The sequence below is a fragment of the Sinocyclocheilus anshuiensis genome, unplaced genomic scaffold, assembly GCF_001515605.1.
Source record: "Sinocyclocheilus anshuiensis isolate Anshui unplaced genomic scaffold, SAMN03320099.WGS_v1.1 scaffold544, whole genome shotgun sequence".
Lineage (NCBI taxonomy): Eukaryota > Metazoa > Chordata > Actinopteri > Cypriniformes > Cyprinidae > Sinocyclocheilus > Sinocyclocheilus anshuiensis.
In genome coordinates this window covers 1,638,256-1,652,499 of record NW_015555763.1, presented here as the reverse complement: position 1 = coordinate 1,652,499, position 14,244 = coordinate 1,638,256, and the positions used below count along the sequence as shown (strand labels likewise).

The 14,244-nt window shown below is 37.5% G+C and overlaps 1 protein-coding gene across 1 annotated transcript in view; it reads right to left on the bottom strand.

Moving 5' to 3' along the window:
• LOC107674032 (disintegrin and metalloproteinase domain-containing protein 12-like) overlaps window positions 1-14,244 on the bottom strand; it is a 117,362-nt gene that overhangs the window by 32,758 nt on the left and 70,360 nt on the right. Inside the window, exon 9 of the mRNA XM_016467891.1 lies at window positions 2,011-2,188. Within this exon, the coding sequence (XP_016323377.1) occupies window positions 2,011-2,188 (178 nt within the window). The remainder of the gene's footprint in view (window positions 1-2,010; window positions 2,189-14,244) is intronic.

Sequence of the window (14,244 nt, the reverse complement as noted above, 5' to 3'; positions counted from 1 at the left end):
AAATATATTAGGGCGATGTTGACAAAAAATATATCTCAATATTTTCTGGGATTTTATCGATAATAATAATTAGATGATATTTTGCTGAGTGTGTTATTGTGCTGATATCTAAAGGACAACTGTGGACAGCTGACTCCTGAATTTTTTGATATTCTTCATATTCTGTGTGGTCAGTTCACAGCAGTGATAGAAATTTATTATTTCCAACAAGTTTTATGGGCATTTTTATCTTTAAGCCGTTTTTTCTAAAAGTGTGCACCATCTTCAAAGTAAAATTCTTGCATTTGGGCTGTTACCAAGCAAATGAAATCAGTATCAACAAAATTGATCTTTGCAATGCAGAGGAAACAAAGAAGCTGCATTAGAAGTGGCATTTAGATGTATTTACACAATGCAGCTCTGAGGGACATGGAATACTTTAACCTGCAGTTACAAATGCATAAATAATGTTTTGATATTTTAAACATAAAACATTGAAAACTGATGTTTGAAATTGTTTAAAAAATAAAAGGTACCTTAAATGTGAAATTAAAACTGCCAGTAGGTGGCAGCAAGTCACTGTTAAGTGAGTCATTGCGATTGAACCGAATCATTTAAACGGTTGATTCATTCAGGAACGAAACACCGTTGTGTTGCTCAGAGACGCAAAACAGCGCTGTGGCTGTGTTTGGAATTATTTTTGTTGGAGAAATAGAGAAAAAACGGGAAATATGGTGTCTAAAACGTAAGTCTCTTAATATTAACTTCTTGTTTATTGAACTGTTGTATAAAATCAATATCACATTTGTAATCATGCTTACTTGGAGAAAAAAACGGCACTCTTCGTGTGATATTAACTATATGAAATGATATAAATATATACATTTTCTGCCTCATTTCTTTAATTATGTAATTCTAAATGCATTTTAATAGACTGATTCATGCAGTGAAAGAACGCACTATAAATGCGCACGCACACTAGTCTAACCTGCTAGACTTCATCACGTAATGTATGTAGGTGTTTTGTTTGCTTTTCGCGATATACTCGATCATATCAAATCGCACATCGTTAAAACAACAATTACGATATTATCGCAGACCATACATAATCACACACCCCTATTCTGTTTAGATATTTATAATGCATTGTCTTCTTATCGATCCACCAGTTCACATTTAAAGCTCTGCGTGTTTGCAGGGTAAAAACATGGGTCGATTTTTGCATTTGTCTGAACTCTGAACAAACAACAGTTTTATTGAAAATGCTCATTCATTCTCTGCCAGCAGGTGGAGCGTTTGGTAGAAATATAACTGTTTCCCCGGTAACAGCAGAACAGCAGCGCAGCACCGGACTTTGAACATGCAGCGCTTGTGTTTATTCAATGAAATCATAGCCTTTTAAAGTTTAATCATCACATTCAGCCATATCGCAATTCTGGTCTTTCCGTCCCCAAATTTAAGACCTCTTGAAATCATAATTAAGACTTTCTTGTACAATTTAAGACTTTTTAAGGCCTTAAATTTGATACAACTAAATTTAAGGCTTTTTAAGACTTTTTTTAAGACCCGCGGAAACCCTGTTCTTTCATATTTTTTCATTTGTATGTTCAGTAATTATAGTGTAGCATTATATATGTATCCTATTTCATATTTACAAATAACCTGAAAATCTTTGAATTCCATTTACAACTGAAAAAAGTGTAAGCAATGTGAAAATTAAAACAAAAGAAAAAAAAACAAAGCTTTGGTAAAATGTATAAGAAACATTTTTATTGTCTCAGACTTGCAATATAATAATTTGCTATTTAACAGGTGTGCCTAGATGTGAAGGCTGTGTTGTTTCTGAATGTGTGGCAAAACAGGAATGGGTTTTGAGGACAAAGTCAGAGTGAAAAGCCAGGCTTGGCTTTGAATTTTAAACTGACCAAATCAAATTCCAAACATTGCCGAAGACCTGCTAATCCTAACAGCTAGATGAGCAGCTTTGTTGTGACGAAACAAAGATCTTTGATGTGTGTGAATCTTTCGTACCTCTGGCTCTCCGCAGTCACACTCCTCTCCTTCTTCAATGTATCCGTTGCCACATTTCTGTCCCCCGTAGAGCAATTTGACTTCAGGCATATTATATAAACACATGCCCACTCCTTTCTCCAGACTAGCCACCAGATCCTTCTTACTACACGTACTGAACACAGTGGGGAACGGGTACCTATTCACAAAGAGAGAGTAAGAAAAGAGAAAATTAATTGAACATTTTATTTAGTATTTTTGATTATTTTAATTTGTGTTTCATTTAATTTTATATTTAATTTTTTATTTTATTTTATTGTTTATGTTGTTTTAATTTTTTTATTTAATTATATATTGTTATATATAATTTAATATTTAAGGTCAGCAACTCTCATCTGAAAAATCATGCAAGTCAATTAGCTTTACCAACTTTGTTTTGCTGGTTAACAGCATGACCATACTGGTCTACCAGCACCAAACCATTAAACCAGCCTGGACCAGAAATTCATCCTGAGGTAAGGGCTCTTTTCAGCAGTAATTTTAACCAATAAAAAGCTTTCCAAGCAAATAAATGTCTAGCCAAACCCATTTTAAAGCAAAGGGATATAATGCATAATGGTACATAATCTCAACAAACCAGCCAAGCATGAAAAGTTGCAAGTATTCAAATTCCTAAAGTCATTAATGGCATTACTTCTACAAGCACAAAAATGACAACAAAACAAAGCACATTAGCATATGACCTTCCACCATGACATTCACGCCGGAGTCCTCTACGTGATAGAACACTAAGCCAGCTAAGCGTAAGCCCATATGGTACTATTCATGTTAATTCATCACTACCGATACATGATTATAAACAAAACAGCGTCAGACCCGACCTCAGCCTGACCGTAGTCACTGTAGAGGCCACTGACACAAAGACTAATCTCGGACGATCTAAGCTCTAAGAGCAGCGGACGATCATATGACAGCCTCGGTCTGGGGCGGCTGCTTCGGGCAGGGAGCGAGACGAGGTGAAATATCTGAGAGGACAGCAAATTAAGCTAATTTGGGTCTGGGCTCTGCTCACTGGAGAGTACTGCAGAAGATCCTTCATGGTCTGTTGCCAGTATCTTCAGTTCACTAACTCACCACAACAAACAAGCTGAACAACAAATTGCATATTTGCTATGCACTCATAAATATGCGAAACACTGAATAAATGGATGTTCTTGAATTTGTGTGTTTTCGAAAGCTAAAGTGATTCTTCCTGCAGACTAATAGTGTATGCATGCATGCATGTGAAAGGATTAAAACATTAATAATCATGAGGTTAATGGGTGTAACACGTCTGTGCTGAAAAATTACAGCACATGGTTACGTTCAGTAATTACAGCGTGGCATTATACATGTAGCATATGTTTTTTGAAATAAACAAATTCTATGAAATGAACTAAAATTATATATTTAAAAAGCGTGAAATTTCCATTTAAACCTGTAAATAAAAAAAATTAAAAAGTTGCAATAGGATTCAGCAATATTTAAATGGTAATTTAAAGGAAAATTAAAGCGTTTAAAAGAATGATGAAAGGTGAACAATAAAGGAAACATGGTCACAATGCAAATTTGCAAATTTGTGACAATGAATGTTTAATTTAATTTAATTGTTTATTTTATTGATTATTTATATTATATTAATTTATTTAGTATGTCCCCATCAGCTTCTGATCTTACATTTTATTTTCATTTAATTTTTTTGCTTAATTTTCTTTTCTTTTCTATTTTATTTAAATTTATATTTTAGGAAAGGACCATTTTAAAGTGTTAAATAGATTAGAAAACATGATAATCAGGTGAAGAAAGAATTGTCCAATTTCAAGAACAAATTGAAAACAAGAAAGAAACGCTGTCCAATTTTAATTTGTAATGAAAATAATTGTAGTAAAATATAGACATTTGTTTGGCCTCCAAAACACTTTGGACATACTGTATAGGCACATTAATTATCCGTTATTGTATGAGATGAGTGTCTTGGCTCACCAGAAGGACACTGAATTGAGCAACTAACACTCCGCAAACTCATAAAATTCTATTTGAGCTGTACTTTTACCAAAATGCCAACTAAAGTGTCTTGCCACGCTCAAAAGACCTGCAATTGCATGCTGGTCCAGGCTGGTTTATGCTGGTTTGGAGCTGGTCTTCCAAGTGGACCAGCAAAACTTACTTAACTGTTCTCTTGATGATGAAGCTGTGGACCAAGTATTTCTTGCTGGTTAGGCTAGTTAAGCAGCCTGATAGGAACAACAATACACTTGCATCCAAAACATAACATGCTGTAAAAAACAAAGTACTTATAATACCGTTATATAAACACCCATGACTCAGACAAGAAGCAATTCTGTCATCGGTGCCAGTACAGCAAAATAAACTCTGCAGATGAAAGAGAGGAAAATGGGAGGGAAGGATGGAGGGAGGTGTGGGGAGGAGAAACTGTTTGCCAGGAACATCAGCGGTCCCTGGGGGGAAGTAACCACTTGTTTGGGGTTTTGTGGTGGGAGCCAAGCTTATGGAGGTGAGGGGACGACCGGCCAGACTCCTGCAAGGGGGTTTCTGGGTCTGTCCTCATCCTTCACCCTGTGTCCTCACTGCACCCTGCCCAAAAACACAACACCCCTGACTATAATCTATTGCTCATAGGCTGCTCTCAGATGAGTTTCATTTAAGGATTCACTTCATCTCAGATGTTTCTTGTAAAATTCCTAAATCAGACACCAATGAGGCAAATGACGACATAAAATGCTTGTGGATAGCATAGCTAAGAACATGTAACATTTTTTAGTTCATAATGAAATCTCTGACTTCTGATAAAAGACATTGGTATCTTGCCAAATCTGATTGATTGATTTTTTATTTATTGTTTGTTTGTTAAATACATAAGTGAACGAATAAACAAATAAACGAACAAACAAATGATTTCCATTCATTCTTTCTGAAGAAAAATCTGCAGAATACACAAATAAATTCTATTTATATAATACAAGTAATCATTTATTCTCCTTATAATTTAATATGATGGAGAAAATCTGCAGACATACACACACACACACACACACACACACACACACACACACACACTTATTCATTCTCTTGCAGACTTTCTCTATTTGATATTAAATTATGTTAAAAGGGGCCCTAGTAAAAATATGTCTTAACAAAATATATGAACATTATATTATTAATCACATGGCTTTTGAACAGTCTTTAGAAACCAGAATGAAAAATGCAACAGTAAAAATATCAAATTTAGTAAATGTCTTGAAAATGGCTGTGTTAAACATATTAAATTGATAACACATTAACGTTAACAACCTTATTGTGCCCTGGGGGGCTCGGACCTCAGTTTGAAAACTCCTGGTCTAAGAAAAATAATCAAGACATTAAAAAGATCACATTTTGACTTTTGTTTCCTATAAGACTGCACACAGACCATCATAATTCAGCCACAAAAGAAACAGACAAAACTCTATTGGCACTTCACTGTGTTATTGAAAATCAACACAGTCAGCTCAGTGACAATAAAACAGAAACAAGCAATTTAGCCCCAAAACACTGATTTGCAATGAGCCCCTGGCCTTCTGCAAATCTCACAGATGCCAGCAGTGTGGCAGTAAGCTGGGGCACAATCAAGCATGTATGAGTTTTAATGCCGCCTTTAAAGGGATTACTGTTGAAAGAGACCAATCAGTAGGGGCGTCTGGAAGTAAAAGTCATGACATTTGCAAATGGAAGCGACACATACTGTATCTTAAACACCCTAAGAAAAAGCTAAAATTCCAAAAATGACATTTAAGCGGTGCTGTAGTTTGTGCAATGAGCCGTTTGCAGCAGCGAGGGCTAGAACAGTAATGTGACCGAGGAAAGGACTTTGGTTTAAATAGGGATTGACTTTGGGGATTGAGAGCTTGGAATGGCACAGGCTAAGCTGGCAGAAGTTGGCATCAGGTCAAGTGGGTTAAGTGGACTTGGCGTGGTGAAGAATGGTAGGAGCAAAAGCCAGATTGGTTTGTATGGCCTGGCATGCAGAGATGGTTTGAGGCACACATGAGCATGATTTGTGTGCCAATCCACTCTCAAAGTGCTGCAGGAGGGTTTTGGGATAAGAGAGAGCACAGATACAGCCATGCATAAAAACACACGCAAACACATGTACATATTTGCAGAGTTAAGTGTGCGAGTGCACTTAAACCTTCACATCATTCTTCTCTTTACTCAACTTTCCTGATTGCCAAACGATTCGCTCTGTTCCCAGCATCTGTGCAACCCCTAAAGCCCTCCTTATGAATTCAAATTGGATCAAACAACAAATCCTTCCTGCCTGAACTGCACTTTACTCCTTTACCCCAGTAAATCAAAGCCGCAGACACACAAAAATCCACAGAGAACTCCTGCAGTCTACCCTGTCAAAGCCTCTTTTCTCAACTCAAAGATCTGCTTGCATCTTAAACTTTAACTGCTATCATTAAGCATCTGCTTCATAATTCTCACTAAGCAAAACCACATCTTTTCCAAGACTATTGAGCACAACAATGAACCCAGATGCTGAACACACACACACACACACACACACACACACACACACACACACTTATTCATTCTCTTGCAGACTTTCTCTATTTGATATTAAATTATGTTAAAAGGGGCCCTAGTAAAAATATGTCTTAACAAAATATATGAACATTATATTATTAATCACATGGCTTTTGAACAGTCTTTAGAAACCAGAATGAAAAATGCAACAGTAAAAATATCAAATTTAGTAAATGTCTTGAAAATGGCTGTGTTAAACATATTAAATTGATAACACATTAACGTTAACAACCTTATTGTGCCCTGGGGGGCTCGGACCTCAGTTTGAAAACTCCTGGTCTAAGAAAAATAATCAAGACATTAAAAAGATCACATTTTGACTTTTGTTTCCTATAAGACTGCACACAGACCATCATAATTCAGCCACAAAAGAAACAGACAAAACTCTATTGGCACTTCACTGTGTTATTGAAAATCAACACAGTCAGCTCAGTGACAATAAAACAGAAACAAGCAATTTAGCCCCAAAACACTGATTTGCAATGAGCCCCTGGCCTTCTGCAAATCTCACAGATGCCAGCAGTGTGGCAGTAAGCTGGGGCACAATCAAGCATGTATGAGTTTTAATGCCGCCTTTAAAGGGATTACTGTTGAAAGAGACCAATCAGTAGGGGCGTCTGGAAGTAAAAGTCATGACATTTGCAAATGGAAGCGACACATACTGTATCTTAAACACCCTAAGAAAAAGCTAAAAATCCAAAAATTTACATTTAAGCGGTGCTGTAGTTTGTGCAATGAGCCGTTTGCAGCAGCGAGGGCTAGAACAGTAATGTGACCGAGGAAAGGACTTTGGTTTAAATAGGGATTGACTTTGGGGATTGAGAGCTTGGAATGGCACAGGCTAAGCTGGCAGAAGTTGGCATCAGGTCAAGTGGGTTAAGTGGACTTGGCGTGGTGAAGAATGGTAGGAGCAAAAGCCAGATTGGTTTGTATGGCCTGGCATGCAGAGATGGTTTGAGGCACACATGAGCATGATTTGTGTGCCAATCCACTCTCAAAGTGCTGCAGGAGGGTTTTGGGATAAGAGAGAGCACAGATACAGCCATGCATAAAAACACACGCAAACACATGTACATATTTGCAGAGTTAAGTGTGCGAGTGCACTTAAACCTTCACATCATTCTTCTCTTTACTCAACTTTCCTGATTGCCAAACGATTCGCTCTGTTCCCAGCATCTGTGCAACCCCTAAAGCCCTCCTTATGAATTCAAATTGGATCAAACAACAAATCCTTCCTGCCTGAACTGCACTTTACTCCTTTACCCCAGTAAATCAAAGCCGCAGACACACAAAAATCCACAGAGAACTCCTGCAGTCTACCCTGTCAAAGCCTCTTTTTTCAACTCAAAGATCTGCTTGCATCTGAAACTTTAACTGCTATCATTAAGCATCTGCTTCATAATTCTCACTAAGCAAAACCACATCTTTTCCAAGACTATTGAGCAAAACAATGAACCCAGATGCTGATTACGGTGTAAATTATTCTGAAATTACACGCCTGCTGTCCTCTCCAAAATGAGTATGCTTAAACATTTTGATATATTTATGAAACAGTGTGATGCTGAGTGTTTGCAGAAAACCAATGGCTCTAATCAATCTCTCTCATGCAGTTGGCAACTCTGATCTGAGGCCAGTGCACCTGCTGTGCTTTATAGATCTTTAAAATTACAGGGCAGGAGTGAGAAGAGACCCAACACAAGCCAGCTACAACACTGCATTGAGCAAAACACGAGATAAACTTTGAAAACAAGTCAATTGAAGAAGAATGAAAGACATTAAAAGCAAAACAGACATGTTAAAAAGACTACCAGGCAGGTAAATGACAGAATTTAGCTTTTTGGGTGAACTATCCCTTTAAAAACCCAACATACTGGTGACCAACTTAAAATATCAAACCCTGTTCTTTTGACTGGAAGTGCACTTCAGGTCCATTTGCATGAGATGCATATGGCTCACTTGTTGTTTTAGATCATTGAGGGTGTTCACTAGTGATGTCCGTTTTGCGAACGAAAATAGTTTGAAACGGTTCGCGTCTCCAGTTAGCACTAATCCACAAATTACTTAAGTTATTCACTTTTTTTGACGTGCCTGACACTCCCTCTGACTCGAAATAAACCAATATCCCAGAGTTATTCAGTTACTCCAACAGTGCACTGACTGAACTGCTGTGAAAATAGAACTAATGATGAGCACGAGCAGAGCAGCTGATATTCTGAGCGTGCGTGCAGCATGCCGTGTACTAATGAACGTACACGCCCACTGTTAGCGGTTCTTGTTCTCGAGTCAAGAATCGGTTGCAACGGTTTTTGGATCACCAGGACACTCAACCGAGAACGGTTTCTTTTCAAACAGAGAACCGAGCTGATGATACTGCACATGTGTGTAATTTTTCAAGAGGACAAAAAAGCATGTTAGTCTAGTATTTTGTTAAACATCAAAAAGTATGATAGTATAAAACATATTGGAAATATATTTATGACAATGACTGAATGTTTAGGACTGTCATCACTGTATGAGGATGTGTTTGGCTTGGCGGCATTACAGTTTTGAAACAACTGATGGAGCAAAAGAAACACTTAAAGTATTACTCATTTTATTTATTTATTTTTTAAGATGAATGTATCTGTGTGTCTTTAAGGACTTTGTGTGTTCAGTTAAGGATTCTGTTAGGTTATAGGCTAAAAGGGCTTTTATGATCTAGGCAGGGATGTTGGACCATAATAATTGAGACAGTATGTTTAATAGGAAACAAGGGATTATTTATGAAATACCTGTACTGTGAAGAATGGTAGGAGCAAAAGCCAGATTGGTTTGTATGGCCTGGCATGCAGAGATGGTTTGAGGCACACATGAGCATGATTTGTGTGCCAATCCACTCTCAAAGTGCTGCAGGAGGGTTTTGGGATAAGAGAGAGCACAGATACAGCCATGCATAAAAACACACGCAAACACATGTACATATTTGCAGAGTTAAGTGTGCGAGTGCACTTAAACCTTCACATCATTCTTCTCTTTACTCAACTTTCCTGATTGCCAAACGATTCGCTCTGTTCCCAGCATCTGTGCAACCCCTAAAGCCCTCCTTATGAATTCAAATTGGATCAAACAACAAATCCTTCCTGCCTGAACTGCACTTTACTCCTTTACCCCAGTAAATCAAAGCCGCAGACACACAAAAATCCACAGAGAACTCCTGCAGTCTACCCTGTCAAAGCCTCTTTTTTCAACTCAAAGATCTGCTTGCATCTGAAACTTTAACTGCTATCATTAAGCATCTGCTTCATAATTCTCACTAAGCAAAACCACATCTTTTCCAAGACTATTGAGCACAACAATGAACCCAGATGCTGATTACGGTGTAAATTATTCTGAAATTACACGCCTGCTGTCCTCTCCAAAATGAGTATGCTTAAACATTTTGATATATTTATGAAACAGTGTGATGCTGAGTGTTTGCAGAAAACCAATGGCTCTAATCAATCTCTCTCATGCAGTTGGCAACTCTGATCTGAGGCCAGTGCACCTGCTGTGCTTTATAGATCTTTAAAATTACAGGGCAGGAGTGAGAAGAGACCCAACACAAGCCAGCTACAACACTGCATTGAGCAAAACACGAGATAAACTTTGAAAACAAGTCAATTGAAGAAGAATGAAAGACATTAAAAGCAAAACAGACATGTTAAAAAGACTACCAGGCAGGTAAATGACAGAATTTAGCTTTTTGGGTGAACTATCCCTTTAAAAACCCAACATACTGGTGACCAACTTAAAATATCAAACCCTGTTCTTTTGACTGGAAGTGCACTTCAGGTCCATTTGCATGAGATGCATATGGCTCACTTGTTGTTTTAGATCATTGAGGGTGTTCACTAGTGATGTCCGTTTTGCGAACGAAAATAGTTTGAAACGGTTCGCGTCTCCAGTTAGCACTAATCCACAAATTACTTAAGTTATTCACTTTTTTTGACGTGCCTGACACTCCCTCTGACTCGAAATAAACCAATATCCCAGAGTTATTCAGTTACTCCAACAGTGCACTGACTGAACTGCTGTGAAAATAGAACTAATGATGAGCACGAGCAGAGCAGCTGATATTCTGAGCGTGCGTGCAGCATGCCGTGTACTAATGAACGTACACGCCCACTGTTAGCGGTTCTTGTTCTCGAGTCAAGAATCGGTTGCAACGGTTTTTGGATCACCAGGACACTCAACCGAGAACGGTTTCTTTTCAAACAGAGAACCGAGCTGATGATACTGCACATGTGTGTAATTTTTCAAGAGGACAAAAAAGCATGTTAGTCTAGTATTTTGTTAAACATCAAAAAGTATGATAGTATAAAACATATTGGAAATATATTTATGACAATGACTGAATGTTTAGGACTGTCATCACTGTATGAGGATGTGTTTGGCTTGGCGGCATTACAGTTTTGAAACAACTGATGGAGCAAAAGAAACACTTAAAGTATTACTCATTTTATTTATTTATTTTTTAAGATGAATGTATCTGTGTGTCTTTAAGGACTTTGTGTGTTCAGTTAAGGATTCTGTTAGGTTATAGGCTAAAAGGGCTTTTATGATCTAGGCAGGGATGTTGGACCATAATAATTGAGACAGTATGTTTAATAGGAAACAAGGGATGATTTATGAAATACCTGTACTGTAATTATAGTTAATGACGACACATTCAAAAAATTGAGTTTGTATTAAACAAACAATGCTCCTTTTGAATCACTCTTGTGGTTCTCAATTCTCGATCTCATTCCAGAGTCAAGAATCAGTTGCAATGGTTTTTGGATCACCAATACACTGAACCGAGAGCTGTTTTTTTTTTTTTCAGACACGTCCGATTTGAGAATCAATGAGCTGATGATAATGCGCATGCGTGATCAAGTGTGAAGCTACCAAACAGTACATAACTACCTATGACTGACTGTGACACAGCACCGTCTGAACCAAACTAGTTATTTTGGACAGCTGATTCTGTGCTAATGCTATGAGCGCAGGTAAACTGAGGACTTGAATTAGGGGGCCAATCTGGTGAAACGCAAGTTTATAGTAACAAATAAATCGGAATGGATTATGCGTAGTAAGTGGATCATGATTTCTGTGCTGATGAAGACTAATTTATTCACTTTATATCTTCAAGACTTGTAAAACATCCTTGTTTGCACATCACTGCCTGTACCTGTACTTGGGTGCTTAGTTGCAAAACTTAATTGTTTTAACTGACTGAAGTTATGATTACTGAATTTATATATTTCAATGTGTTGAGTGTATTTTCATCCTGGCCCGGGACGATAGTCATTACGTCATCACGAATGACATCATTACGTTCGGGTGTAAAAGAACTGTTGAGCCATTTTTTTTTAACTGGTTCATTGAAATGAACTGTCCGAAAGAACCGGACTTCCCATCACTAGTGTTCACATACACAGAAACACACCCTAATGAGTATTGTTTCAGCTGAGCTTGCGTGTCACCCAAGTATTCCTGGAAACAACAGAGCATTCCTGATTCCCGAGCAATCTTCTGGGCACTGTTAGCGTGAACCTCTCTACAGTATGTCACAGTATTCAAAACATTCAGATTTCACTTCGGGAGATGTCAGAGCAGCCGGTCAAACCATGACGATGATATCATAATAATACACACACCCATGCATGACAATGTGTTTAAAGAAAACACGTTGGAAACCTACTCAACACAGGCTGACTGGAAAAAACATTTTTACAAAACTCCAGAAACATACCAATACAGACAATTCATGGCCGTTTCCAGCTGAAATTAACCCTTGTGGCAGTAAAACACCAACAAGTTTTATTACTGTTTACACAAAATATGATTACGAGTTCAAAGAACCAAACTAAAATGGCATGGTTGCTTCAGTAAATGTTTGCTTTTGTTTACATTATCGGTTAGGCTCAGGGAAGGTTTTTTTTTGTAGGTGGTACACCATTTTAATTTCCGAACTGTAGCAATATGGACAACTAAAGTAATAAAAGCCAGAATAATTTTCATCTGTTTAGGATAAAACTGAACTCACTTTTAGTGCCACTCACTGGGCATTTCACTTTGAAAGTGTTGCGAAACATGTAAGAAGCAACGTATCAATTCGCAAAAATGTTGCTACGGGCACTTTTTCCAAAGAGCCTTCACTGAATCCATTACTTCTAAACGACATATTTAAACACATTCTTGCTCTTTGTGCACAGACACACACACACACACACACACACACACACACACACACACGTTGGCACCCCTCACAGGAAACTACTGGCAATTTTTGAATTTCAAAAACCACTGTTTAGTATGTTTTTTTAAGCCTTTTGGTTTAGGGGACACAGTAAGTGTCAAGAGTACCTGTCATTATACACATTTGTGTCCTCATAAACCATACAGTATATACTGTACCAGATCTCTCACACACACACACACACACACACACACACAAAATCATCTGCAGTAACTTGCCCAGATATTTTCTAAGTGCTCCAAAAAAGCGGCAATTCAAAATAATTTGCATCTAGACTTTTTCAAGCCGCCATTCTGACTTTGATCTATTAGAGCTTTTATGCTGTAAGCAATAGGTGTGGAATGAGGAAATTAATGTAGTTTAATCAGCCTCCTCCAGCAACGCAAACTGATTTGATGTTGGACTCTATTGTGCTGCCTGTCGTTTAGAAGATAACAGCGCCGTCTGGGATTCGGTGTGCGGCCACCACAATAAAAGGTGAAAGCGATACCCATTAAGCGATAGCATCTGATGTGCTCTTTCCAAAAGGCCACCTGACATGCTTGATATTATGGGCATGGGCACTCATTTGCTCTGTAGTGAAGAAACAGGCAGAGATTTGTGAGGTAAGCAGTCTAAAAAAAAAAAAAGTTAAATCACAACGTTTAACCATCCTGCTGAAAGCTTCATACCTCAAGTTAAGATATACGCTGTGCTTGCACTTTGGTGCCTTTTAAGAGTAAGTTAGTCCACCTTGCGGTCATCTTGGTTGCATCCCTGACAGCAAATCCCATTTTTACATGTACTGCTCCTGTCTAAATGAATGAGGAAATAAAATAACATACAGTGGGGTTCAAAATTGACTCCACAATGAATATTGTTTTTTTTTTTATCTGATTTATACATTTACATTACATTTAGTCATTTAGCAGACGCTTTTATCCAAAGCGACTTACAGATGAGGACAATGGAAGCAATCAAAATCAACAAAAGGGCAATGATATACAAGTGCTATAACAAGTCTCAGTTAGCTTAATGCAGTACACGTAGCAAGGGTTTTTTAAATAATATAATAAATAAAAAGAAAAAAGATAGAATAGAAAAAGAATAGAGCAAGCTAGTGTTAGATGTCTTTTTTGCTTTTGTTAATTGTATAATAAATGAAAAGAAAACAGATAGAATACAAAAAGATTAGAACGCAAGAAAGATTAGAAAGCTCCTCTTTTTTAAGAAAACAAGCAGCAAATGAATAGAGTGCAAGTCTAAAAGGGACAAGTGTTTTTATTTTTTAAGAATAGAATTAGAATAGAGAGTGCTAGAGTTAGAGGGTCAAATAAAGATGGAAGAGATGTGTTTTTAGTCGATTCTTGAAGATGGCTAAGGACTCA